The sequence below is a fragment of the Penicillium vulpinum genome (assembly GCF_028829585.1).
Source record: "Penicillium vulpinum strain IBT 29486 chromosome Unknown utg000003l_segment0_segment0, whole genome shotgun sequence".
NCBI classification, from domain to species: domain Eukaryota; kingdom Fungi; phylum Ascomycota; class Eurotiomycetes; order Eurotiales; family Aspergillaceae; genus Penicillium; species Penicillium vulpinum.
Window position 1 is genome coordinate 4,609,497 of NW_026643243.1, and position 26,410 is coordinate 4,635,906.

General features: G+C 49.4%; 7 protein-coding genes across 7 annotated transcripts; 3 read left to right on the forward strand and 4 right to left on the reverse strand.

Moving 5' to 3' along the window:
• Positions 1-583: 583 nt before the first annotated feature.
• Positions 584-2,978, reverse strand: vps27 (ESCRT-0 subunit protein VPS27; the record flags this gene model as incomplete). The annotated part of the gene is made up of 5 exons (XM_057254490.1): positions 584-1,443; positions 1,500-2,271; positions 2,330-2,611; positions 2,680-2,812; positions 2,911-2,978. The coding sequence occupies 5 exons, from the start codon at positions 2,976-2,978 to the stop codon at positions 584-586; spliced, it is 2,115 nt and encodes a 704-aa protein (XP_057108352.1).
• A 394-nt stretch (positions 2,979-3,372) lies between these two features.
• Positions 3,373-6,696, forward strand: N7479_006797 (putative ubiquitin C-terminal hydrolase; the record flags this gene model as incomplete). Its single annotated transcript, XM_057254491.1, has 2 exons — positions 3,373-3,603; positions 3,661-6,696. 2 exons carry the CDS (start codon positions 3,373-3,375, stop codon positions 6,694-6,696), a joined length of 3,267 nt encoding a protein of 1,088 aa, XP_057108353.1.
• A 920-nt stretch (positions 6,697-7,616) lies between these two features.
• On the forward strand, positions 7,617-8,415 carry N7479_006798 (cytochrome b5-like heme/steroid binding domain-containing protein; the record flags this gene model as incomplete). The annotated part of the gene is made up of 3 exons (XM_057254492.1): positions 7,617-7,750; positions 7,953-8,079; positions 8,248-8,415. 3 exons carry the CDS (start codon positions 7,617-7,619, stop codon positions 8,413-8,415), a joined length of 429 nt encoding a protein of 142 aa, XP_057108354.1.
• Positions 8,416-9,357: 942 nt separating this feature from the next.
• On the reverse strand, positions 9,358-13,421 carry N7479_006799 (putative RNA binding effector protein Scp160; the record flags this gene model as incomplete). Its single annotated transcript, XM_057254493.1, has 4 exons — positions 9,358-10,337; positions 10,391-12,662; positions 12,721-12,968; positions 13,028-13,421. 4 exons carry the CDS (start codon positions 13,419-13,421, stop codon positions 9,358-9,360), a joined length of 3,894 nt encoding a protein of 1,297 aa, XP_057108355.1.
• A 2,037-nt stretch (positions 13,422-15,458) lies between these two features.
• N7479_006800 (uncharacterized protein) lies at positions 15,459-16,565 on the reverse strand (the record flags this gene model as incomplete). The annotated part of the gene is made up of 3 exons (XM_057254494.1): positions 15,459-15,704; positions 15,766-16,236; positions 16,305-16,565. The coding sequence occupies 3 exons, from the start codon at positions 16,563-16,565 to the stop codon at positions 15,459-15,461; spliced, it is 978 nt and encodes a 325-aa protein (XP_057108356.1).
• Positions 16,566-18,607: 2,042 nt separating this feature from the next.
• Positions 18,608-19,867, reverse strand: N7479_006801 (uncharacterized protein; the record flags this gene model as incomplete). Its single annotated transcript, XM_057254495.1, has 2 exons — positions 18,608-19,407; positions 19,471-19,867. The coding sequence occupies 2 exons, from the start codon at positions 19,865-19,867 to the stop codon at positions 18,608-18,610; spliced, it is 1,197 nt and encodes a 398-aa protein (XP_057108357.1).
• A 2,919-nt stretch (positions 19,868-22,786) lies between these two features.
• Positions 22,787-25,441, forward strand: pakA (mitogen-activated protein kinase kinase kinase kinase STE20; the record flags this gene model as incomplete). Its single annotated transcript, XM_057254496.1, has 4 exons — positions 22,787-24,727; positions 24,794-24,893; positions 24,941-25,275; positions 25,337-25,441. 4 exons carry the CDS (start codon positions 22,787-22,789, stop codon positions 25,439-25,441), a joined length of 2,481 nt encoding a protein of 826 aa, XP_057108358.1.
• Between the last annotated feature and the right edge of the window lie 969 nt (positions 25,442-26,410).

Sequence of the window (26,410 nt, forward strand, 5' to 3'; positions counted from 1 at the left end):
GCAGATGAGCATGCAGGCAAAAGGCAATGAAGACTCAATAGTTGGAAGCCGGGTTACACTGGTTTGAACCACCACCAATAATAAATGAAAAATCAATGGAATGCGAAAAGAAGAAGAACAGGAGAGAAATCCGGGGCGAATTAGAGAAGTGAAAAGAGAGAGGTTGATCTCGCTGTCTTCGGCGATTAAGGAGTGGGTAACATTTTGTGGAATGCCTAAGGCAGAAGAACCATTCTACGCCGCAAAGGTTATCTATCGAATACTTTGTAAACCTAGTGGACAGATTACATAGTCTTCCAGCTACATGATAAAAAACAATAACTTAACAAAAATTGCAACTCAGAGAATGCACCTAAAGGGCCTTGTAGGATATTGTACATGACAAATACAAATCCACGTTACCGGCAGTATAAGTACAGAGGGGTATGTATGTAGGCGATGCCCTTTCGTGTATACTTGAGATCCCTTCATTCACCTCTTCAAGCTACACATTCAATTTGCTAAAAGTCTTCAGGTATCATCGGACGAAAAACAAAAACGCAAAGATGAAACCATAGATAACGCCGAAAGAAATGTAATTACGCTATAGGTCAATCAGGTTTTCCTCCACTGGCCGTGCTGGTTGCTGATAAGGCGCTTGCGAAGTCTCCTGTGCATACGGTGCCGGTTGTCCAGCATTAATCGAGGGATGGGTAGATGGCATAGCGTTAGGAGGTTGTTGAGGCTGGGAATGTGACTGGTAATAGTAAGACTGAGAAGGGCCCATTGCCTGTTGATGAAGTGCTGGCGCAGTAGACGGCACAGAATAACCCGGCGATTGCGCATACCCAGCAGATGCGTGTTGCTCGGGCACGGGGGTAGGACCGCTAGGAGGCGCACTGGCCTGATACTGAGAGTCCCGGCGCATAATGGGCGACGGTTGGTATGGGGGCTCTGGGCCTGGTGACTTCGCTGATTCCGGGTCTTGCGGTCCTGCATAATATTGACTCGGGGCACTTGGTGCCGGGGTAGTGGTATAGTTATTTGGAATGGTGTTGCTAGGTGAAGGTGATCCAAGAGTCGGGTAGGTATGTCCACCCCAATTGTGACTATGAGACTCATTTGGGGGTGCTCCGTGTTGAGTTGGTGATACATAGGCGGGGTTCTGGACGGCGCTGGGTGGACCTTGGAACCTGTCACCGTTCACCTGTTGTGGTGCATACATAGTAGTAGGTGGGCGAGAGCTGTCCATTTGAGTTCCATAATAGAAATTCTCGGCCCCGCTCTGGACGTCGGCGGCGTGGGTAGGGAACGCTGGTGGAAGATTTGGATACTGCGCCGCCCCAGGAACAGCCCCATGGCCAAGGGTGTGTTGGGAATAGGCATTGGTCAGACGCTCTTCTAGCATCCGATCGTAGTAACGTACAACCGTAGAGAGCTTGGCGTGGAGATCCAATAATGTATCTATGACGATTAGCTTGCGGTTCTATAAATAAAGATGTTAAAACAGTTGAACTCACCATGCTTACTCATGGTCTCTCCATAACTTCGAGCCAGCTTCGGTCGAAGCGCACCAATACTCTCATATAGCTCCTGGATCTGTGGCTCTCTAAGAATTGTGCCCGGCGGCTGATGCTGGAGCCGATCAACCAGCGTAGAGAAGAGATGAATATTCTCAGTTTCAACAGGGGTCAGTTCGTATGGATTTTTAGGCAACGCGGTGGGCGTGCTAGAGGAATCGCGCAAGATAGAACTTGGAGTGGGCACGTTCTTCAATGCGGCGGCATGGTTTTGCTTATGTTGTTCCATATCACGCATGGACGCTTCAATCGCAGCCTTGAGATCCGCATCTTCCTCATCCACATTCTCCGGCCCTGAGGCGGGCTTGGCGAGTTCTGGAGCGTTGCCTGTCTGTGGGACAAACCCTGAAGAACCTCTACCCTCGGCTTCATCGAGACTCATTTGCAACGCTCGACGCAAATCCTCATCGAATCCTGTATCCGCTTTACCAGAACGAGGTTCCATTGTGTTAGATTTGCTGATAGAGTTGTTTTTAAACGCAGATCGATCCGAAATTCCCGGTGGCGCAAATGACTTGGAGGTCAATTTGGCATGGCATCCATCATCTACTCGGACCGGCTGTAGAATTCCAAGATGCGGCAAAGGAATGGTCTTGCTTGAACACTGAGCGTCGAAAACGTTGCCGCAGTTACGACAATGGTGTTTGCGATTCATAAAACTGAAGGCAGTCCGACATCGCATGCAGACTTCAGAGTCGATCCACTCTGGAGGCTGGGCAGATTCATACATTAGCTTCTACTTCAGAACGAAGGTATTGACGCTCACTCACCGCGCTACTTTCCAGCATACTGCCGCTCATTTCTGTCTTTGGTGGAAAGTGGTAACCTTCGCTCTGCAATTTGCGATATGTCTCCCCCAAATAGATTAAATCCATACGGCCCTGTGCAGCCATCGCCCAGTTCTGAATAAGTTCCAGTATTTTGCCCTGTACCTCAGCATTCAAGGGAGCGCCTTCAGATTTCAGCAATGACACAAGGTTATCCATAAATTCCCGAGACGCGATCTCAGCCAGGAAATGTGTGCCTCCGTTTTTGACACACGTATCCGTTAACTGTAGGGGTGGGCTTATCAGCGCTTGTTCCGAGCCTATCATCAACATCAACGGGGAGAAATGTTTACCTTCAATGTCGCCAGCTGGATATTGGGATTCCTATTCTCAAGTCGTCGTTTTAAGGACCTCATGCCATCCTTGGGCTGAACGCTCTTTGATCGAACCATATCTGATATTTCTAGGTTGAGAGCAATGTCTTCCCTAAGAGTGAGTTAGCCATATGATCATGGAACGCAGACAATCTAGGTGGATAGCCCGGTGCATGTAGGCAGGATAACAATGTAGCGATCAATACTCACAGGGAGGAAGCTGTCGCCCGCTCGATTTGCTCATCGAGCGGCGAGGTTGAAGAGAACCAACCTGCCATGTTGAAGGCAAGACACCTAATGCGCGTGTTATATGGAAGGGTCACAGATGGAAGTAGTGTTGCAGATAGCCAAGACACTTAAATGCAGCAAATATGAAGATCAGGCTGGTAAGTTGGAGGAGGAGCTCCAGGCACCTCAAGTGACTAAGCCCCTGGCGTCATAGGCTGGGGGCGGTGAAGTACTGTCATCTGATTACCCCAGAGGCATCCCGCATTGCGTTCCTGGATCTGTCCTCTTTACTCGGTTCTGTCTCTCGTTATTTATGTTTTTTATTTGAACTTGATTAACTTTTGGGCGGATTGGTTACGCCAGTGTTTTGGCTCTACTCCCTTTTTCTTCCTGAACTTGGACACAACCATGCGCTAAGTCCGCTTGTCGCTGCCTGGATCCACCATGTCCTCCGATGCGGCGACTTTGCCATCTCCTCCGAAGGTACCACCGTGGAAGGACAGCCGGCGTCCTTACTCGGTGGGGAGCGACATGAATTCCAGCGGAAAATTCAACGGAGCGGATTTATATCCCAAGAGCAAGGCCCCTCTCGTCCCACCGCGGCGACCTCGGTTCCCCAATATCAAAGACCTGCAAGACCAGGCTGCTGCGTTAGATGTTAACGACACTACACCGGTATGTACGGCGATTACTGGAAATCGTGTGTATTATTTCTTCTAACGGGCATCGTAGCTTGATATTCTCCTGCCAACGGCTGCCGATGCAATCGAAAGAGCCAGAAACCTCGCAGATGACAACTACAACGACAAAGCCTACGTCCAGTACCTTCGGGCCTCTGAAATCACCATCAACATCATCCCCCATCATCCAGACTATCGAACCGCCAGCCAACGCCCTAATTGGTATAAGGAGTTCGCCGATCTAGTGAAGGCGGTACGGGCCAAACAAGGCACTATGGATGCGATCAAGCAGGACATTATTGAGGATAATTTGGTCAGTGGCATGCAGCCAACTGGTATTTTTACATCCAGATCCCCAGAACAAATTTCTGTCACGCCACGGGGCCGTGAGAATCGAAAGTCTGCAACAAGCTTAGCTAGAATGCCAAGTCCGACTGAGTACCAAGGCATGCACGACACAGAGGCGCACTCGCAAAGATTTTCCAGTCCTCCAGATGACATGCTTGCGCAACGTTTTGCCAAACTCAAGGCATCTCCCCCTTCCAACCAGTATGGGTCGGGAGCAAGTACTGCTGGATCGGGAAGCCCAATAGTAGGATCTGCAGGGCAGATCCCACTTCATCCGAACGTACCATTTGGGATATACAGCTCCCCACCGCCACGACGTCCACTGGGACCTCGCAGCATGGGATCTTCGTCGAATGTGCCGACCATTCCACCGAAGGTTCCGCTTAACACATCGTTACCACGTGCTCCAGACCCAGCCTATAGCCCTGTCTTTACCGTGCCATCAAAGCCCCCATCCAACCCACCGAGAAGGTCAACGGAGAGCACACGCTCAGGAAATCCAAAATACTCACAATTCAGCAACTCCCCACGTGTCAGTCCAACTCGTGGAGGCTTTGATGACAATCCGTATAGATCTCTGACGCCCAATGGGTTGGATTCGGCGCGAGATACGCGAAGCAATTCACCCGATCTACCGTACAGCACAACTATAACAGCACAGAGCCTCCTTGAAAATCTGCGGAAATTCAATGTGCTACTGATCGATGTTCGGGCCCGAGACCAGTATGATAATGGTCACGTATATGCAAAATCTATCATTTGCATAGAACCTGTAATTCTAAAAGAGAACGTGTCGGCGGAAGAACTAGAGGAGCGACTCGTTGTTTCACCTGAGCATGAGCAGGCCTTGTTTGAGAAACGCAACGAGTACGACCTTGTGGTTTACTATGATCAAAGTGCCGATTCCGTCAGCTATCTCGCTGGCTCGCCGGTGGGGACATCATCACCCCATTTGAGGGCTCTACATGATACCCTTTACGAGTTCAATGCATACAAGCCATTGAAGGCCGGACGCCCTCCGGCACTCCTACTTGGTGGGTTGGATGCCTGGATTGATCTTTTAGGGCAACAATCCCTTGCGACATCCTCAACCGCTGCTGTCATGAGTTCTCTGCAGGCCAGAAAACCTGTGTCTAGACCTGGTCGGCCTCTCGGAAGAGTGCCTACCATGGCTAGTTCGAATTCAAGCCTCGAAATTCGGAAGAGACGACTGCGCGAGTTCACGCCTTTGAATTCGAAGGAGTTGTCCGAGTGGATGGAGAAATCTAAAGTCGAAGAGATCGACACGAGCACCTATGCTGAGGAAGACTCACTGGTGGAGGAACCCGAGGAGACTGTACCAGAGCCTCCAACTCCATTTGTCCACACATATGAAGCTTTCTTGCGTCGTTTCCCTGAACCGCACGATGTTCAACAATCCATGACAAACGCCGGTTCCCGCGCTCCTCTTGTTGCTGCTCCAAATTATGCTACACACATGCCAGTGACCCCCTCTCGACCACCCCCTGCTGTGCCCCGTCCCAGCTATAGCGGCGTCTCCGATGGACGGCAAATTCAACCGCATTTGCAACGACAGAATTCGGCGAATCAAACAGCCCTGTATACTCCAAGCTCTCGCCTAGATCGCCTCAAACTCCCACGGACTGGGTTGACCAATTTCGGTGTGACGTGTTACATGAATGCCACCATCCAATGCCTCAGCGCAACGATTCCACTGAGCAGGTTCTTTATCGACAACCGATTTCGCTATTATGTACAAAAAAATTGGAAGGGGTCTCAGGGTGTTATGCCGGGACTTTATGCGAATCTTACCCGGTCGCTATGGAAAAACGATGTCGAGGTCATCATGCCGACCTCGTTCCGGAACTTCTGCGGGCGCTTAAATCGAGAATGGGCCATCGACCGGCAACAAGATGCGAAAGAATTCTTCGATTTTGTGGTAGATTGCCTCCACGAGGATCTCAATATCAACTGGCAGCGAACACCACTTCGACCTTTGACCTTTTCAGAGGAGATGCAACGAGAGCGAATGCCGATGACCAAAGTTTCCCGAATTGAATGGGACCGATATTGCCACCGAGAGGAGTCTTTTATCTCGTCACTATTCGCAGGACAACATGCCAGTCGTCTGCGCTGCACGACCTGCCAACAAACTTCCACTACCTACGAGGCCTTCTACAGTATCAGCGTTGAAATCCCACCAACAGGTGCCGGTGATATCTATCAGTGTCTTCGTAGCTACTGCCAGGAGGAGATGCTGAGCGGTGACGAGGTCTGGAAGTGCCCACATTGTAAATGCAAGCGAATGGCAACCAAGCAGATCATTGTCACGCGAGCGCCCCAGATTCTTGTTGTCCACTTCAAGCGCTTCTCCGCATCCAAGACGCAAAGTGCACGAAAGATCCACACCCCCATCGAATTCCCGCTTCACGGTCTCCGGATGGACGATTTCGTTATTTCTCACCCTCTCCCTCCCCCTCCGGAACCCGGCATACCACCTACCACTGGTGCTACGGTCCCGCCATTTACCTACGATGCCTTTGCGGTGCTGCGGCACCTTGGGTCTTCGATGGGCAGTGGACACTACATCTCGCTGGTCCGTGATGCCGAGAGACAGTGCTGGCGGAAATTCGATGACGAGCGGGCCACGGACTTCAACCCGCGGGACCTTCGGGGGCGGGACCGGCTACAGAACGAACAGGCTTACATTGTGTTTTATGAACGAGTTCCAGCGAAATGAGCGTTTTGATTTCTAGCATTGTCATGATCACGATTGGATAGAGGTGGTATATATTATTATGCAAAGTATTCACAAAGTATCATGAATATTTCATACCCAAGTATAAATTCCCAAGTCCAGAACTTGTTCTTTTAGAAAGCGGATCCCGACGGTGCTACCCGAGAATTGATCCCCGAGGTTACGGTTAACCAGGCAGATACTCAGGCAGTTTGATATGTTCAGATCTACGGAATACTCTGTACCTCTTTCTATTACTATGTACTACATATATATATTGTATATTCCTTAGTATTTGAGAATATATAACCCGTTAAGGCCAGATATACCTCCCTTCTTCATACTCTAATAAGCGGCCCCTGATTCGTCGGGACTATCTAGCATAACATATACGGAGTACGGTGTATATATGGAGTAGGTACTCCGTAGAGTGCATTAGATTCAATTCGACAAGAGAAGGTACAGTGACAAAGTGAGATAGAAAGCAATAGAATATAAAGCATCCAATTAGAAACCTCCCTTTCCTCACCCCTCTCTTATAAGCCCCCGGATATAATTCACGGCATCAAAGTCTTTGGTACCTAGCCCCACACAGACGAGACCGCCCAGCCGCACGTACCAGTTACATGTTGGGGGTTATTTTTCTTTCGGATTTGCTTCTTTTTTGATAGGCATCTCTCTCTCTCTCTCTCCCTCTCTCTCTCTATCTTCCTCGTTTTCTGTTTCTCAAGCTGCTTTTTGGACTTATTATTTCCCCGAAATACCCCGTGAGTTTTCCAAGTTTACTTCCTATCTCTGTCCCAACATTTCTCATTTTCTCCTATCGCCAACTCCACTCAACACATCCCCTCTTCACTTGCCCAGTCTTGATAGAATCCTGACCACTGACAAACGCCTGGCAATATCCAGATACTCAATTCATCATGTCTGAAAAGAACGTCATTGAAATCAAGGACCTCACCTTGCAGGAGATCTCTGAGCACAACACTAAGAAGGATCTCTACCTGATCCTCAACGACAAGATCTACAACTGCACCGAATTCGCCGATCAACACCCGTACGTTGTCTCCATATCTACCCACTGCCACCGAATCTAGAATCCCAATCCCCGATGTGAACGAACAAGCAAGAGCGAGAGTAGAAGGGAAAAAAAAACAAAAAACAAAAAGAAATGCCAACTCGGCCTATTATCTTCACTCGTCTCGCATTGCTTCACACGCCGATTAAATCCCAGAACCAACCGACTGACTAAATCACAGTGGCGGTGAGGAAGTCCTCCTTGATCTCGCCGGCCAAGACTGCACCGAGGCCTTCGACGATGTCGGCCACAGCGACGAGGCGCGTGAGACTCTTAAGGAATATTTCGCCGGCAACGTGAAGCGCATGGTACGCACCCCGCCCAAGCATCCCAACATCCTTGACACACATTTTCCCCACACAAATCGATGCTGTCCCCTTAGCCCTCGGCTCCCCCCAAACCCCACAAAATCACATGCACCAATGCAACACTCCCGCATTTTAGATCCCTATTGATACTGACTCCTTCGAAAATAGCCTGGTGATCCCGAGCCCAAGCCCAAGGCATCCGCCACCGATTACACTTCATCTTCTTCCTCCGCCTCCGGCTTCGGCGTCGGCCTCTACGCCGTCATCCTCATTGGTGGCGCTATCGCATACGGTGCATACAACTACCTCCAGGCCCAGCAGGCTCAGCAGCAGTAAACTGGCCGACTATCGGGGTGTTTGTTTTGCAATTATATTGAGTGTGAGAGGTCTAGTAAGTGGTGGTCCGAATGCAGATCTGAGATTTAAAGACCTGTCTCCATACGGATGGAAGTCGCTATGGCTAAAAGAGCAAAGAGAGCGTTTTTTTTCGAGTTTCGGGCCTTATGAGTATCCAGCTCTTTTTTATTACCCTTTTATCTATTCATGTATTGTCGACATACCTTTATTGGATTAATGTTTGTTTTTTTCTTCTTTGGGAATTGTTATGAATAGTCATTTCAACATGATTCTGTTATATCAACGTAAGTGACAAGCGATAACGAGGGCAGATGCTGGTCGGGGAGTCCCGGAATCCACTACTCCTTCGGGGATTACTCCTTTTGGGGGCGGCGATCCTGATTCCCCAACATCCCCTCGTCTCTCCAAATATCTCCACTTGCGGTGATTTCCAATAGCGCGGAGACCGGTAGACGAAAGGGGGACATTGGGTCCGAGCTAGACTGTTCGAGACCTTTCTATCTATTTCTCCTTCTAGGCCTATATTGTGGTTTGTGCTAATGTTCTGAGTTAGAATGGATATATGACTATGACTCAGATTGGAAAGCCACCTGGCCAACTGTCTCTTTCACAAGAGAAGAGATATGGTTCATCAATTACTCGTAGACAATCTGAATCCTGGGGAAGTAGCTACAAGAAAAGACACAATAGGATGAGAAAGATCAAAAGCAATAAATGCGAAAGCAATCAAGGAAAAAGAAACTCTTTTTAAAACCCAATATTCATGAAATAGATACCAAAAAAAAGATGAAAACAAGAATTGAAGTAAAAAAGAAAAGAACTAAAATGATACTGTTCCCGCTCGCTCGAATTTAAGGCAGAGAAGGGATGGTGCAAAGAGTTGGTTTTCATGTCAGATCAAAACCAGTCGCAATAACAAACTCACCGTGCAGCGCCGTGAAGTCCGTTCTGCACGGCCTCCAGGATCATCTCCTTGGCCTCTTCCAGGCCGCTGGGGCTACCCCGGATCTCAATCGCTTCACCGCGAGCCTGGTCCTTGGGCACATTGATACGGCAGCCTGTCTTCTTGCGAATGGCGTTGATCTGGCTGCCGCCCTGGCCGACGACAAAGCGGTAGGTTTTGGGGTCCGGCAGGATCAGGTAGCCCGTAGTGGACTGCTGGGATGCGGAGGCCAGAGCCTTTTCGATAACGGCGCGGGCCTTGGTCACGTTCTCCGGGGTGCCGCTGAGCACCCAGGGGAAGGGGCTAGAGGCGGTTTCCGCGGCATTGTTGTCGACAACGGTCCAGGAGTGTGCATCCGTGGGTACGCTGGGGTCATCAATGATCAGGGGCATGTCAGTGCCTTCAGCTGTAGTGCGGGTGTCTTCAGCGGCGGATGGGGCAGGCACGGGCACGGGCTGCCCAGCGTGATCAACGGTGACCTGGTGGTCGTTGCGCAGGCGGCGGAAGATGTGGCCATTATCAGCAAGGGCGTGGTGCAGATGGCTGGGGACCTCAACAGTCTCCGCGTGCTGCTCCTTCAACATGGACTTGACGTGCTCCTTGGCGCTTTCGACGGCGTTGCTGGGGCCCTTGAGCTTCACATCGGTACGGCCAGAGCCCTGTTTGGGGATATCAAGGGTAACGTTGAACTTAGACTCAATGCCACGGCGTGTGTCGCCTCCACGGCCAATGAGCATGCGGTGCTGGGCGGTGGGTACGTCGAGGATCTCCGTGACCTGGTCCTGGCGCTCCTTGACGAACTCTTCGATCGCAGCAATAATGCTATCCACGATCTTGCCGTTGCCCTCGAGGCGGATGGTCGATTCGGTGCTTTCAGGACGGGGGAAACGGACCATTCTGGCGGCGCTGCCATCAGTGGGGCCGCCAGCCTCGGTGACGATCTTGCGGATGTTGGCACCTATATCAAGTCAGTAATCGAAAATAAGCACATCACTTTGCATGCAAACTTACCTCCTCCACCGATCAAGGCCTTGTGGTATTTTTTATCGACCTCAAGGTTCTTGATCACAGTCGCATCGAACTCGCTGGCCCGCTGCTGCAAGATCTTCTTGGCCTCGGCAACTTGCTGCTTAGTACCCTTGACACGGATCTCCACACGACCCGATGCATCTGGCGCATCGTTGGCGTTAGGGACATCAATCTGGGCACCGGTATCAGCGCGAAGCTTGTCCATCTCACGGCCGCGCTGGCCGATCAGGGATGCGACTTGGCTCTGGGCCACCGAGATGGCAGCAGAATGACCATGCTCAATGACATATTGCAACAAGCTGAGGATCTCGTCACGAGCCGAGTCGGCGCCCTTGCTAGGGCCCTTGATGAGGACCTCATCGGGAGCCTGCTGGGTACGTTGGGGACGAGCACCACCGGCATCGCTGCCAGTTTCTGCGGAGTCATCATTGGTAGTTGCGCGGGGGAACTGGACGCGGACAGCGTAGCGATCCTGGAGACGGTTGACCTGGTTTCCGCGCTGGCCAATCAACTCACGGTGGTATTGGGCAGGGACCTTGAGAATGTGAGTGGTCTCATCTTCCAACTTCTTGCCCATGTTGATGATGCGCATGCGGGTAGCATCCGCCTTGGCCTTGGGCCCCTTGACCTCGACCTTCCCGTTCTCCACCTTGATATCAACATCGAACTCCTCGCGGAGCTTGTTGATGTTTTCACCACGTTTGCCAATGAGGAAGTTGGCGTACTTCTGGGGGAAGTCAAAGCTAGTAGTATAACCTCGCTCCAGATCGTCCTTCTCCTGCTCCTCGACGAAAGCCTCCACCTTGGCGATAAGTCCAGCCACCAGGGCCGAGGGACCGCGAAGCGAAACCTGACATTGAGAACCCTTGGCATCACCAATAATAGCACGCACGGGGATACTATCCTCGCCCTTGGCCTCCTGCTCGCGAGTGATAAATTTACGCGCTTTCTCTTGGTATTTGGCAGGGACGGAAACATCCTTGGAAACAATGTCAAACTGGTCTCCGAGAGTGCCCAGGAGGAATTCCTGGGCCTCTTGCAGACCCTTCTCGAAGGCCGCAACATCTGCAGGGGAGGGACGCTGTCTTGGGACCTCGAAGCGGGCAGCAGTTGCAGACGGACCCTCATAAACAAGAACAACTTCGGGGCAGTTGATGTCATCCGGCACCATTAGGTGAACGCCATAGTCACCCTGGAGGGTGTTTGCGCTTCGGTCGCGCAAGTACTGGTGGAAGTACGGGTCTACGGGGACGTGACGGAGTCTAGAAGGCGGGAGAGCCTGGACTAGGTTCATGATATCAGAGCGGGCACGGATGGTGTTCTTGCCGTCACGGGAGTACACCTCCCAAGTGATGGGTCCACCAACGCTAGGGGGAAGTGCAATGTGCGCATCGTAAGTCGATTCGAGTTCCTTGATGACCTGGCGGCGACGGAGGTACTGCGAGAGAGCGCTTGCGTGGGCGTGGGGACCAGCAGGAGCAGTGGGGTGCTGGCGGGACAGATCAATGCTAGCCATCTGCATGCTTGTCGCAAGGTCCATAGCATGTTCAATACCAGCTTCAATCTGGTCAACGGGACCAGTGATGGTGAGGAACTCGCTCTCGTCGGAGGAAGGGGGCAGGACAATGGCACATCCAGTCTTGGCAACGAACTGGTGCAGAGCGTCGGCCTCATTGCCCAAAATGAACTGGTGCTGGCCACGGTTGATGGCCAACTGGCGCAGAGTAAGCTGCTGGCGCAACTGCGCAGCCAAACGCTCAATCTCAGCCCGAGCCTCCTGTGCGGCAGCCCGTTCTCCGGAAATCAAAATGTGCTTGTCAGCCACAGGCGCGAACTGGATTTGGCCAGGGTTGGCTTCCTGAGGAGGGGGCTGGCTTGACCAAGTATCATAGCGAGGGACATTGATCTGCGCTTTCGTGCGCTCTTCAATGGCCCGCACGTTGGCGTCATGTGCACCTGCAATGAATGGGAAGAACTCAGGAGGGACGGTCTTCAATCGGAAGCTCATATTTGAGCCGCGCTCCTTCACGATCGCCTCGATCTCGCGGCGGGCCATCTCCGCGGCCACGGCATCTCCCTCAATCAAAATGTCAATAGTATCATCGTCATCATCGTCGGCACCAGCAGCGTTGCCGTCGGCACGGGGGACCTGAACACGGGCACCTGTGCGTGTCTGGATGTCCTGCACAACGGTACCTTGACGGCCAATGATGTGGGCGCGCGCAGATGTGGGAATGGGAACACGGACGGATTGCTATTGAGACGAAATGGTAAGCACATATATTGGGTTTGCGCACGTCTAGTCCACATACCTTAGATCCAACTTGCTGGGCCACCTCGCGGAGTGCCTGGCGTACCGCATCTACGGAGCCCTTTCCTTCAAAAATGATTGAACCACCAGGACCGCCACGCATATCAACATTGGCCTTTGATCTACGAGAGATATCCCGGAGAACATCACGAAGAGGCTTTTTCATCTGTCCACGGGGTTGCATCTGGGAGGGTGCTAGGCGGAGCTGCTCCATGTGCTTTCCGGGGAGGGCCATGATACGGGGGATCTCTGTTTCTATGTCAAAAAAAATGTTCCCGATCCGGGAAGCTCCAAAAGAATCTACGTACCCATTGACTTCGCGGGCAAGCCATTTGCGACAGCAGCGGCCGCGGAAGGCTTCGCACCCCATGTAGCGGCCGCGGGGGCAGCGGGCTTCGGACCACTGCCCAAAGCTGGGAACAATTCTTCGGATTGAACGTCGAATGCCGGGGCCTTTTTGGTGGCGGGCTTCGGGGTGGGCGCCGGAGAAACGGTTTGGGCGAGAGTGGTAGGCTCGGTGGCGTCAGCGTCAACAAGGATGGGCTGTTCTGGCTGCAGAGGAGCCGGAGGAGGGTGTTTGAGGTCCTCCTCGTCCACGACTTCCTCCACAGTGGGCTTGTGCACCTCGTCGCGGGCGTGCTGCTGTTCCAACATGGCAGCGAGAGATCCGCCGTTGGCAGATGTAGATGCTTCAGAAGACATTACGAGTAATGGAGGTCGGTGAGGTAAATCGGGGTTGGAGACAAGGTTGGCAAATGGGCTATGCACAAGACCTGCAATCAAGACGGGGCCGGGTCAGTATGCAATAACGACCGATCAGAGCAGATCAGGACAGATCACCGTAAACTTCGGGTGTAATCCAATGGCATGAAAAGTATTTGCAAATAACTCACAAGTGAAAGGATATCCTTCCTCTTTTCCAATTGAGTAGGATGTATAGATTTTCTTTGGTTCAGGAGAATGCCGAGGATGCAATTCAGGAAAATGCAATGGTGATCTGGACTGACAAAGCACCGAGAAAGAATCACAAAAGAAAGATACAGGGGCTCAAAGAGAGGAGCCACCTGAAAAGAAAGTGAGAAAGCGAGGTGGGAGAGAGAAGAAGAGAGGTGAGAGGTGAGAGGAAAAAGGTCGAGAACCCCGGACAATCCAGAGAGTACAGAAAAGGCCAGCTCGAGTCTCCGGGGGAGTTTTCTCCGAGTCCGTCCTTACACTTTGCACTTTTTGACGTTTTTTCTTTTCTGGAATTGATAGTAATTGAAAGGTAATTGAGAGGTAATTGATCTTGGACCTTTTCAGGTAAATTTGAGATGTGATAATAGCTGTAATAGCCGTAGTAGCTGTAATGGTTCTCCTTCACTCTCATTCAGATACGTGTTGCAATGCAATTCCAATGAAGCCAGTTGCAGTACATCTCCAATGAATAAATTCATCACTTATAGTTTATATACATAACTATTTTATATTCCCAGAATTGAATTCTGCACGTGGCCACAGTGCGGTAAGTGGCCAATTGGTGATGCACGTCACTGTGGCTACATCTTGAGTATCTTGACTATATTTTGGGAGATTGCGGATACAACTAAACATCATTGCATATTAAAAAAAAGCACATATTAAACAATGACCTGTTCACGGCCATCTTCGGTAAATTTCAAGTGGGTTTTGTAGGCTATTTAATATACAATCTCCCGTCAATATTGTGGTTCTGGATTATGTATTGGGCGAAACATCCCGAGGTCTACATGTATGGATGTTAGTACTATATGGAGGAAAGAAATCTCCCGGCAATATCTTTACTGACTTTTCCGGAATCCCATATCCTTTCGTTTGATCTTGTCTGGCAGTATATTGCTCACTTCTCACCAATCAAACTGACAAAACACCACCAGTCAGCGTCAATATTATCGCCGTCTATTTGAACGTACTCTCAGCCCAACCATTTGCACTCCGGTTTGCCAAGGGCCGACAAGTAATCCAGTCACTCCTGCCTGGTATTTACAGGCGTCCTCGCCCTAGGCATTACAAGCCAGAGCCAGTTGCTTGCAGTCCATGTAGAGAAGTTCCTCTGCTTCTTTTTTTCTTATACGCTGGAAAAGCTCTCTCGTTACGAATATTCGAAAGGGAAGCCTCTCTAACTACAATCTAGATGCCTGGAACGATTCTTTGGGGAGGTTGACTATGCTTGCGGGTCCGGCAGCATTCCGTGTTGTGTTCCCAGTTGGATTGCGGGCATGGTGGAGACATACTATGTCGATGCGTTTGCCAAGATGATTGGGGAGAATGGCGGTCCTGACATACATAGATAACAAGGCTCGCTTGTATGTTGTAATTGGCGCTCTCAATCTTGAAGTTGGGGTATGTGAGACGACAAATGGAACAGCGAGATGTTCATGGCGCGACCCACGAGTGGAATGTATGGAGTGTTGAATCCTGTATTACTGCGAGATCGCGCTACCCGATAACAGTATAGTGTTTGAATAGAAGCGAGCACTTGCAGATAGTTAAACCGTCGATTGTCCCAAATGAGGACGTAAGGACCAGTATATTATATATTAAAGACATGCCAGACACAAAAAGAAGCGCATCGTGACAGAGATCAGGATGGCATGGGTATCGAGTAAACGAGTGCAATACCTCCAAAAGTATGAGTCCAACCATTGACAGGAGAAAAAAAAAGAGAAGAAAGGAAAACATGTATGTATAGGCCTTGGGGACCCGCCACGATAACTATGTGCATTAAGTGGCCTTGACGAAAGGCCAGCCGTTCTCCCACCCAAGCACGTTCCACGCGTATCTGTAGTTCGCGTTGTCGGAGGCCGTGGTGCTCTGCTTGATGTCAAGTGGGTAGTAGTGGTAGTACATTACCACGCCGAGGTCCTTGTCATTGACAACACCAGGGCCACCGGGTCCAAATACCTGTCCGTGGCTGGAGAGGAGCATGGTGCCGCCGGTCTCCTTGCAGGACTTTCCGTCGGCGTCAACCTGTAGATTATGTTAAAACAGGTGTTTTTGGGAATATATGAAAAAGGATTGGAGAGCATACGAAATCACCAAGACCAGTCTTGGATCGACAAACACGAATGTGGTACTCAGCACCCTCAGCCGGGAATGTTTTTGTGTATTTGCCAGCAATACCAGCGGAATAGAGAAGGTAGTAGTAATCGCCGTGCTTGAACTCGTACGAGCCCTCCTCGCGGTGATTGAGCGTAGCGTTCCAGGAGATTTGGTAGGGAGTTGCGCTGCCGACTTTCAAGGGAGTCTCCATCTGGACCTGGAAGATATCGCCCCAGAAGGAGCCAAAGTTCATATAGTTCTTGCCGCCGATGCTGATCCAGGCGGGATCGATACGGTTGTAGTTGTCGTTTGCAGGGAGGCCAACTATGCCGTGGTCTATCCAGCTACCGGGCTCCATGCTCTTGGATGTTGCGACACCGATCTGTGAGTTCTGGGTGCCAATTTTTGACAGGACGTAGTACATATAGTACTGGTCGTTCTGATAGTGCAAATCAGGGGCCTGTCAGGTGGACCGTGTTAGCTATTAGACTTGATATTATTTCTTGGGCGTTTTCAGGTCGCTCTTACCCAGATATTCATGCGGTCCACGCCATCGATAGTAATCTTAGACCCATCTGGCAGCGCCGGGCCAAGGTCCGTCCAAGGACCCTTCACCGAAGGCGAGCTATGAGTGCTAATACCATTGCCCGTCGAAAAGCGGTAGTATTTGCCATCAGACACACGCTGGATCATGGAAGGGTCATGAGCCCAGCAGTTGCCTGTGCAAGGGCCCCGGTTGGGATATGCGCTGGCGAGGGCAGTAAACAGAAGCGGGATAAGACTAAACATGATGTATAAACAAAAGGGAGGACGGAAGGATAGAAAATCGGACTGTGAATATAAATCAACATGGAAAGGAGGAATTGCGTCCAATTTATGTTGATTCGGTCTACGCCATTCGCAGCTCCCCCAGGTTGGGCCCCGATGTACCATTTCGCATATTAATAGTCAATCCAATCATCGGCTATTAACCCCTGTACATCGTCTCTGGGCTATGTAAGGTGCATGTCAGTAGTGAGTCGGGTCTACCTAGAGTCTGGGCCGAAAGGGATGGACTTCATTACACAACTCCAAGGAGTCCTGCTCCTGTGGATCCTGGAATCAATAACAAGTGTTTTCTACATAAAAAGGGTATTATCTCTCTGTAGATCTATACACCAATCTTTGTGATGTCTCTCACTGTGCAAGGCGCATTTAATACATGTTGTGCTTGGCTCCACTCCATTTGATCTTATGCATATCCACATGAACTAGGCTGATGACCCTATAATATAAAAGTCTCGGCAGCAGTCTGGGCACCGGGAACTCAATAGAATATGTGTTGTTCTCTGCAAGTGTGCTGGTTCCACATTCCCTCCAGCAAGGGAGAGAGCATCTACCCTTGACACTAGTGAATCCTATTCGAGGGCTTCAAGAGGTCAAGTTGATTTTGCAATTTTAATTCCATCTTCTCTGCTCTTGATATTTCCAGACAAAGAAGATGGTGGATCACACCCCAACTTGCGTGGCTTGATTCTTGTTGACGCCGTGTGGATGATCTGCGCCCATGTGGACTACGGATGATATTAAGCCAATCATCTAGGAAGCCTGTGAGATCCGACCAACTAGCGCAACTATTATCTCGTATTAAAAGAATCTAAGAAAGGAGACTGTCATGCGGATTTAAGTATCACGGTTTGTGCAGATCCTCAATTCCATTCAAAGCGGGGGCGAGAACTTGGTTCCCCATATGGTGAATCACATTAGATGCTAAAGTGGGAGAGATGTTTGCTTTGATTTAGCCGGAGGAAATGATCTGGTTCGCCGAAGGAAAAAAACAAATTAGCCGATATACTATGTCATCGTATACATGACCAGATCAGACGTGTTTATTGAGCCTCTTTGGACCCCGCTTGGGGCCCCAATACCTGATTTGGGTACAATAGCTCTAGTCTCAGTCATAGCGTTCCTATCAAGTAATCTTATTCGTGCCAAGAGATTCAGCTGGGCTGAGTCTCAGTCTATAGCAATTGGACTTTACCGCTATATTGGGGATCGGGGACAAAGTGAGGAGGGGCTGATGATCTGGGGACTGACGCCATTAGGGGGTGGCTTGTGAGAGCTGTTGTAATAAAGCCTGATAAATCGACATTGCACTGCCGGTACAGGGCTGAGCTCTTCTAAGGATATATATACCAGTCATGACAACAAGCAACTGACATGGGGGAACGTTTCTTATTTGCTACTCGCATTTCCATGCTCCAGTCGAGTTTCTAACTTCTGCACTGAAACAAACTGGCAATAGCAAGCACTAATGATATCTATCAACGTCATTACCGTCTTATAAACTAGATTGAGGTTTGGTGCATTCTCATGCATTACTACCAATGTGAACCGGAAACTGCGCCAGGTGCTCATATGAATGTGTCGAGACAAACTGTCATCCATTCCAAGGTTGTAATTTATGTTTGTTCAACAAGTCTAAACTGGATCAGCATGGGATTTATTAATATGTATATATTCTTAGTTGACCGTCGTTCTATAATATAGAGCAATTATCCCCCTCTACGGAGTACAGATATAGTATTCAGACATACTACCTATACTAAAAATTCCTTATACGAGATGTTGCATACAAGCGGTAGTAGAGTAAAATTGAGTACATTTGGAAAAATCTAACAAACACGTCCTTCTGATAGATAACACTTTGGGACACAGTGGTAACCATCAACTCTCAAGATAGAACACAGTTTCGCCCTCAGCGCCCACTGTATCGGTATTTCGGTATTTGGGTCAAAGAGCTCCCACCAAATCGCAGATGCATGCAACACTATTCTTGATTATGGGCAGGCTTAGAGACGATGAGCCGAACCAGTCCCGGGGCCTAGCATGGTAGTCCAGTCTTGGTACTGTGAGTCCCAGGGTTGCAAATCCGGCTCAAATAGAGAGGGATCATATTGAGCACTGATGAATTGATCCTGTTGTGGCGCGAAATAGGTTGGTTGTATTCCTTGAGGAATGGAAGGGTAACTCTGTGGCCAAGTTCCATGCATTGGGCCTTCTGTACTCTTGAGCTCTTGCTTGCTTTCGAGAGTTTGGCTGATTATGTTCTTCAATTCTTTAACTTCTGCGAGTATCTCTCGGAGTAATCCAGTTTGCTCACTGTCGGTGACATTGGGGGTTGATTCAAATGGAGAGAGACGGCTCATATTCATTGGGCGAAGGCGAGAATAGGGCTCCGGGGTTACGAATTTGAACTTCTTGGCCGAAGAAGCAGTTTTGACGGGGGTGGTTGGCCAATCTTTGCCGAGATCACTAGCCTTTTTCTCCTCACTAGCCAGCCACGCGCGAAAAGAATCAACAACACCGTATTTCGGGGTCGGAATAGTCTCCCCGGTGAGAATTTGTCTCCACTTGGGGAGGACATTATCCAAAACATCATCTGAGAGCAATCGATTACCTTCATCGTCGGTGGCCAAGGCGACATTCCAGTAAGGAGATCGAACGGTCCAGGCAACGGAGCCGGTCATGTAAAAGACGTCTGTATGCTTTCTCATTGCTTCTTTGTCGCCCCGAGTCATCACATCCCGCATGTCATAGTCAAATTGTAGGGTTCGCTTGGAGTCAACGACAAGATATTCATCCATACCATCTTTGCGAGGTTTCCGTGATGTCAGTATCGTTTACCGGGGTTTGAATTCAACAGGGTCTTTACCTTTGTCTTGCTCACAGAGAGCTGTGAATAATACCTGTTGATCTGGCAAAGATTCCAACTTTTGCAACAGCCTTTCATGTGCTTTGTTATCCATGAGGACCCGGAGTTTTACCATCCAGCTCTGTCTATCGGTCAAAGAATTGGGGATTTTGAGCCTCTCAATGTGTTCCAGGATAGCAGGTGTACCAAACGGAAATAGCAGACGAGCTAGTAGCTCTGGGATATCCGGAGAAGTTGGCTTATTCTCTTTGACATGGCTAAACCACCGAGGAAGGCATGTAGCAAGTTCCGTTGCCTTGCAGATTTTGCCGCCGGATAAGACTCGGGACAACAAATCGCTGACTATGGCATCCTCACCTGCAGTAATAGCAGGAGGAAATGTGGTGTTTCCCACCATAATGCTGTGTTTTGAGAATGGAAAGTAACTTGAGAAATGCAAGAGTCAAAAAGTGTGATTTAGAGATGTTAGAGTTGAAACGAACATACCAGTGAGAACAGCAGGCCTGCACAAGCGGACAAATAAGAGAATTGAATAGCAGGGGGGCGTGTGACAAGACAAACAAGAGACTTTGGAAGAGACGAAGTGCTCAAAGACACAAGTCGTGGCGCTAGGTGTCGCTAAGATGATTGTTGAAGTCCAGATAAAAGCGAGTCGTGAAACCAAGAGGAGATGTGACGAGAGAAGAGCTATCACTTGTGAAGGGACGGAATCTAAGCAGATGATTTGCCTAGCTTGGTCATATCGGTGACAGGGGAGATTCGGTTCGATATAACAGTGGATAGAAGGCGGAGGAGATATGTGTGGGAAAAGAGAAGAGGTAAAAAAGAGCAACACCCACACGACACGAGCACAAGTGGTTGCTATGCGAGCAATCTAGAAATTCGCCAAGCTTTGCAAAGATTGCTCTCATTATAACCGATTACTAGGCTAGGAGGACTTCTACGGTTCCGTATTTTGCTAGTCACCTCAGGTTTCCCCTAGTACAGTATTCGAGGTATTTATGCGCTCCAAACACATCTTAACAAGAACACACGTTCACGCTGTCGCCACAGCCAGCATACACATTACTATCAGTGGGAAATAAGATAACATCAGAGATGCCATCACCTGGAATTGCAAAGACACGTCGGGTCTTCAAGAATTGCTGATACGTGACCATTTCAAAATGATAGTTGAAGAAAGAACTTCAGCACCAAACCCTAAAACCGAATTTCCCGAGTTCAAGTTCTGATCAAGTGAAAAGGTAATACCATAAGGTTGACTAAAGCTAGCGACAATGGGAACGTCCTTGATAACGGGATCAAGGTGGTAAACTATACGAAGGGTTTGATCAAGCAGTGAGACTCGTTGTTATGGATGGCAATTGAAGCGACGGCTGTGAAAAGTGCTGAGCAACAGCAAAATGTTGTAAAGGATGAAGACACTTCCCTCTTGGGCAAATGGATAGTGATAGTTTGCGACGAGGTCATGCTTCGGGGTTTGACTAATGATATTTAGGAAGCTACCTGGGCAGCCGTGGCTTTACCGCGAATACGAAGGGAATTCGGTAATTAGCCTGAGCGATTTGAAAGAAACGATAGCTATACAGCTATTTACCTGAAGCTGTTCAAGGATGGGCATTAGTATTGAATTCAAGCTCAAAAGAAGCTGCTTCAACAAATCCACTTTGCTTCTAAACTCTACTATATGGAAGAGCCAGATTGAGTAAGATCTAAGTCCCACGCGCTGAGATCCCCAAGGTTGTCTAAATGACATATTTGAGAAACAATGGCTCATTTCTGTGGTCTTGGAGTTAGATATGTTGGGATTTTGATTTCCCGATGTCCTAATTTAGAGTGCCTGATAATCCAGGCGACTATAATCTCCGATTTCCGGCTGATTTGCCCCTCAAGGTTGTCTTCTCAAATAGTACTATTCCGTACAATCCAGATCGTTGTATCGCCAAAGAGTGTAGATATCGAGGCTTACCAAATATGCTAATGCATATGTAGAAAGCTCCATAGGAGTCATGGGATCAACATTTGCCGACACCATTTGCACGGTTCGGTTTCGGGCCAAACCTCAGCGGTCCCACTTGATTGGACCAACAGAGACAACAGAGGTGAAGAGGATGTCTAGACAATTCTCAATCTTTGAATGGAAGATAGCCAGTGGAAAACAGTCCTTTAAGCCCGGACCACGCCTCGTTTGATCTTACTGCTTGGTAATATTTGAACCCAATATCCGGTGTAAACGCCCAAGCCCTATGTAATAGAAGTGCTATCTACCGATCCGAGTCAAAATGAACGAGGAAACGGAGAAGAGACGGAGAAGCATCGTAGAAATAGTGTAAACAGACTCTGTATCAAATTTCATAGTGTTTGCAGCTCCGGAGTTGAGTAACAAACGGCCCCGAGATATATTGAAGGCGACAATCCAACGGTGGCGCATATGGAAGAAAAAAGCCCCGAAGCCCGCTCAGCATATCGGTTACAATGGCCGTAATTTAGGGATATGCGTGACTGGCATAGATAGCGTGTATTTTGTATTTTGTATTTTTTTTTTTGCTAAGGCTCAAGGGTCTAAAAGCTTTAACAGCCCAATGCCTAAAGATTTCAATGTGCCGAGTGATGTTGGCTTGCTTCCGTCACACTTGGCCCGTCCAACCCTGTGCGGTTTAACCTTTTTGGGATCTGTTCGGCTACCTGCCAGGGGCGAAAAGGGGCCTGAACGGCGTTACAGGTTTCTAGTCTGTTTGCTTTAGATTTTAGCATTTAGGAAATGATCTTGAACACGAGCAAAGAGGTATGTGTATAGTATTTTAGTATATTTAGGTAGGGGTATTTTTTTTTTTAAAGATAGTGGATCTTTGTATAGAAGCCATTTAAGTGTGATATCGAACATAATCTGAGACTAGTTCTATTCTTAGGATATCATGGCTAAATGATGTGTATATTTCTATACTTGTCTCTGACTCGATTAGAACTGTATAATATAGTATACACTTGTTATGATATTTTAAAATATGAAGTTATTGAATGATAATTCCCTATATACAAACCCCGTTAAACCACCTGTCAAACCGTCTCCCCCCCAGCCACCCGACTCCTTTTCCTAAGTCTCCACGTGCTAAACCATCAAACCTCCTCTCTTCTCCATATTTCCTTCCAATCTTCCATTCTATCCTTTAAAACCTTCGGGGACCCGGTTATTCTCCGCGGCCGTAAATCCCCTCAGGTAGTGAACCTGGTTGGTCCAAAAAAAAATACTCCTGCATCTGACCCCTCCTCGGCCCAATTTCAATCTGTCTCGTGTAGAGACAGAAATCTGCCCACTATGAATCAGGACAATTTCCCATTGAAATTCCGCCGAGCATCTAGCAAACTTCACAAGGAACCCCCTAGCTTCGGTTCGCGCATTCTTCGGAGTCATCAGAGCACCACGTCGCTGAAACGCACCCCCTCCGCTCCCGTCTATCCACGTTCCTCTCCCAGCGGCAGTCGCGAGCATAATCGATCGCGATCCAACGCCCAGTTCCCAGGTTCTTCCTCGTCATCTCTGGATCAGAACAGTGGCGCTCCATCGCCTTCCAACGACGAATCAAGTGGCTTCTTCTCCAATTTCACCTCTCGCTCTCGCACCCGCAGTTCCAACCGCTTTTCCTACAGTGAGCAGAGCTCGGATGAATTGAACGCCCCTTACGAAACGCGGGGCATGCTCAGTGCATTGGACGAGAACAGCGCCGAGACTGATCCTCACTCCCAGCAAAAGCCCGAACTACGATCTAGCCACACCAGCCCCGATACCCGCGGACGCCACTCACTCCGTCAGTCAGCTAGCTTCACCACTTTAACGCAACGAATGGATCCCTTCGCTCATCGCGAGGCCGAAAGGCCTGCAAACGCTCCTAAACGGTACTCTGGCGATGGCAATCCCCCGGCCGCTCCCCGAACGAGACAGAGCAAAAAGGCCAGCTTTTCCAGATTCGTGGACAGTATGCTTGGAACCCCCGGTCGCAATATGAAAATTTCAGCTCCAGAGAATCCGGTACATGTCACCCACGTCGGCTACGACAATCAGACCGGCCAATTCACTGGTCTTCCCAAAGAATGGCAGCGATTACTACAGGAAAACGGTATCTCGAAGAAGGAGCAGGAGGAGCACCCACAGACTATGATGGATATCATGCGATTCTACGAAAAGAACACCCGTGGCGACAGCGACGATGAAGTCTGGCATAAGTTCGACAATGCGCAAGCTGCTCAAGCCGCGCAAGCCACCAGCCCAAGAGAACAAACATCGCCACCGGGAAGTCCACGATTCCCGCAAAATCACGAAAGTAGCTTCGAGAATCCACGATCGCCTCCACCAATTCCTCGCGGGCCTCCGGCAGGCACGCCGGTTATGTCTCCCCCACTGGGTGGTATGGTGCCCCATCGTGCTCCCCCGAAACCGCCGACCGGGATAATCCCTTCCCGCCCTCCTCCTCAACCCCCAATCTCGAATTCGCACGCAGTCCCCCAGCGAGCTCCTCAGGAGAATTATGGTTCTACATTTGGCCCTCCGACTATCCCAGAATCCGAGCCATTGCCAGCATCGCCCCACCGCAGTCCCTCTAGCTCCCGAAATGGTACCCCTGCACCCAGCATCCCCAGCATCCCCAGTATTCCCAACGTCCCCAATGTCATCGCATCCCCTACACAATACCAGCGGCAGCAGGAGCAGGTCATGGCTGCAGCTCAGCAGACCTTGGAACGGAATCGCACCCAACGCCAGCAAGCACAGCAGCCTCCGGCCATCTCCACATCAACCACTGCTCCGGCACCAGATCTTTCGTCTGGGGTGTCACCTACCACGCGCGCTCCCCCCGCTGCTAGACCTAGACAGCGCCAGCAACGACAGAGCAGCATCATGGATATTCGAGCACGCTTGATGGCAATCTGCCATCCTGGCGACCCTACGCAGATCTACTACAATTTCAACAAGATCGGCCAAGGTGCTTCGGGTGGTGTGTACACAGCATATGAGCACCCTCACAACAACTGTGTTGCCATCAAGCAGATGAATCTAGACTTGCAACCCAAGAAGGACTTGATTATCAACGAGATATTGGTCATGAAAGATAGCAAGCATAAGAACATCGTGAACTTCTTAGAGAGCTTCTTACATGGGCTGGATCTTTGGGTTGTGATGGAATACATGGAAGGTGGCAGTCTGACAGACGTGGTTACCTTCAACATTATGAGTGAGGGACAGATCGCAGCTGTTTGTCGAGAGGTGAGTACAATATAATCAATCTCAAGTCAAGATAAGACCAGGAGACGCTAAATATGTTTTAATTAGACTCTGAGCGGCCTGCAGCATTTGCATTCCAAGGGCGTTATCCATCGAGATATTAAGTCGGACAACATCCTGCTGGCAATGGATGGTAACATCAAGCTGAGTGAGTTTCACCCCGTGTTGTGTCAAAATCATGCTAACAATCTTTAGCCGATTTCGGCTTCTGTGCTCAAATCAATGACTCGCAGAACAAGCGGAATACTATGGTTGGTACCCCGTACTGGATGGCTCCCGAAGTTGTGACCCGCAAAGAGTATGGTCGCAAGGTCGACATCTGGAGTTTAGGCATCATGGCCATTGAGATGATCGAGGGCGAGCCGCCGTACCTGACAGAGTCCCCATTGCGAGCACTTTATCTGATTGCTACGAACGGAACACCTACCATTAAAGACGAGCACAATCTATCCCCCGTCTTCCGCGAATTCCTTTACTTTGCCCTGAAGGTTGACCCGGAGAAGCGGGCGTCAGCACATGACTTACTGAAGGTACATACTGGTCTCTGTTTCCCATTGCTTTTGCAGCGATAACTGACATCTTGCCCTCTAGCACCCATTCATGTCTCTCTGCGCACCACTCTCGCATCTCGCCCCTTTGGTCAAGGCTGCTCGTCTCAGCCGCGCCCAAGAAAAAGCCCAAAAAGGAGGCCCCTGAAAAGGACGCTGATGAATGACCAATTCCTTTTTTTCCTATGTTTCGGTTTTATTTCGTCGTACTTGATATCTCTTGACGTCTTGCTCAGATACCCCGTCACTCCCGATGTTTCTTCTAGATCCCGACGTGCACTACAGTACGTTGCTGGAATCCATTTATGTACCCAGTTTACTCCTCTATTTACTTCTTTACATCGATTGTCGATGAAAATGACTCTATTTCATGAGCACGTTGCCTATGATATCTGCTTTGCCGCTCACTGTCTTTATATTGGTCTTGTCTATGTAATTTGTTGTAGTTTTATTTCCCTATTCTCTTGTTGTTAGCTTATGATGATTACACGCAGTCAATGAGCTTTGGACCCTGCATTTATTTTTCTTCTCGGCAATTCGTTAGGAAGTATGCCTAAGTGTACATGGGATGTTCAGCCACCGCCCGATAAGCAAATGTGGGAAGAGGACCTCAGGAAACGCAGCAGCCTACATAGTTGAGTAGGGCGAAGTCCTAATGAAAGTGAGGGAAAAAAAAACCATGTAGAAAAGAAAAGGAAAACTAGAATATTAATCCCCAGGCAGACATATTGTAGAAAAATCCGTTCAATTTCTACGGAGTACAATCCAAGCTAATAGGTACCAAGTAGGTAGGCTGGGCACCATCGTCATTTGCTGACTCAGGTGACGAGTTCCGCCCCGTACACAGTACCCCAACACTGTCCCTGATCATTCCCAAAGACCTGATTAACAGATATTCAGCGCTGCAATACCAGTTGCTTGCTATACCATTCCTTGCCAAGGCCCTGTCTCTGTGACATCCACACCGCCCGCACCAACCCGCAGCCTAGCGGCATCCTTTACTGTCGTCGACTCCCCGCATTCAGTACTGGAGGGCTATCGCTACGAGCTACACAGCCTGTTTTGAAAGAGAACGTGGTCTTCGATACCCAAGTCTAATTGGAATCTGTCGGTGAAC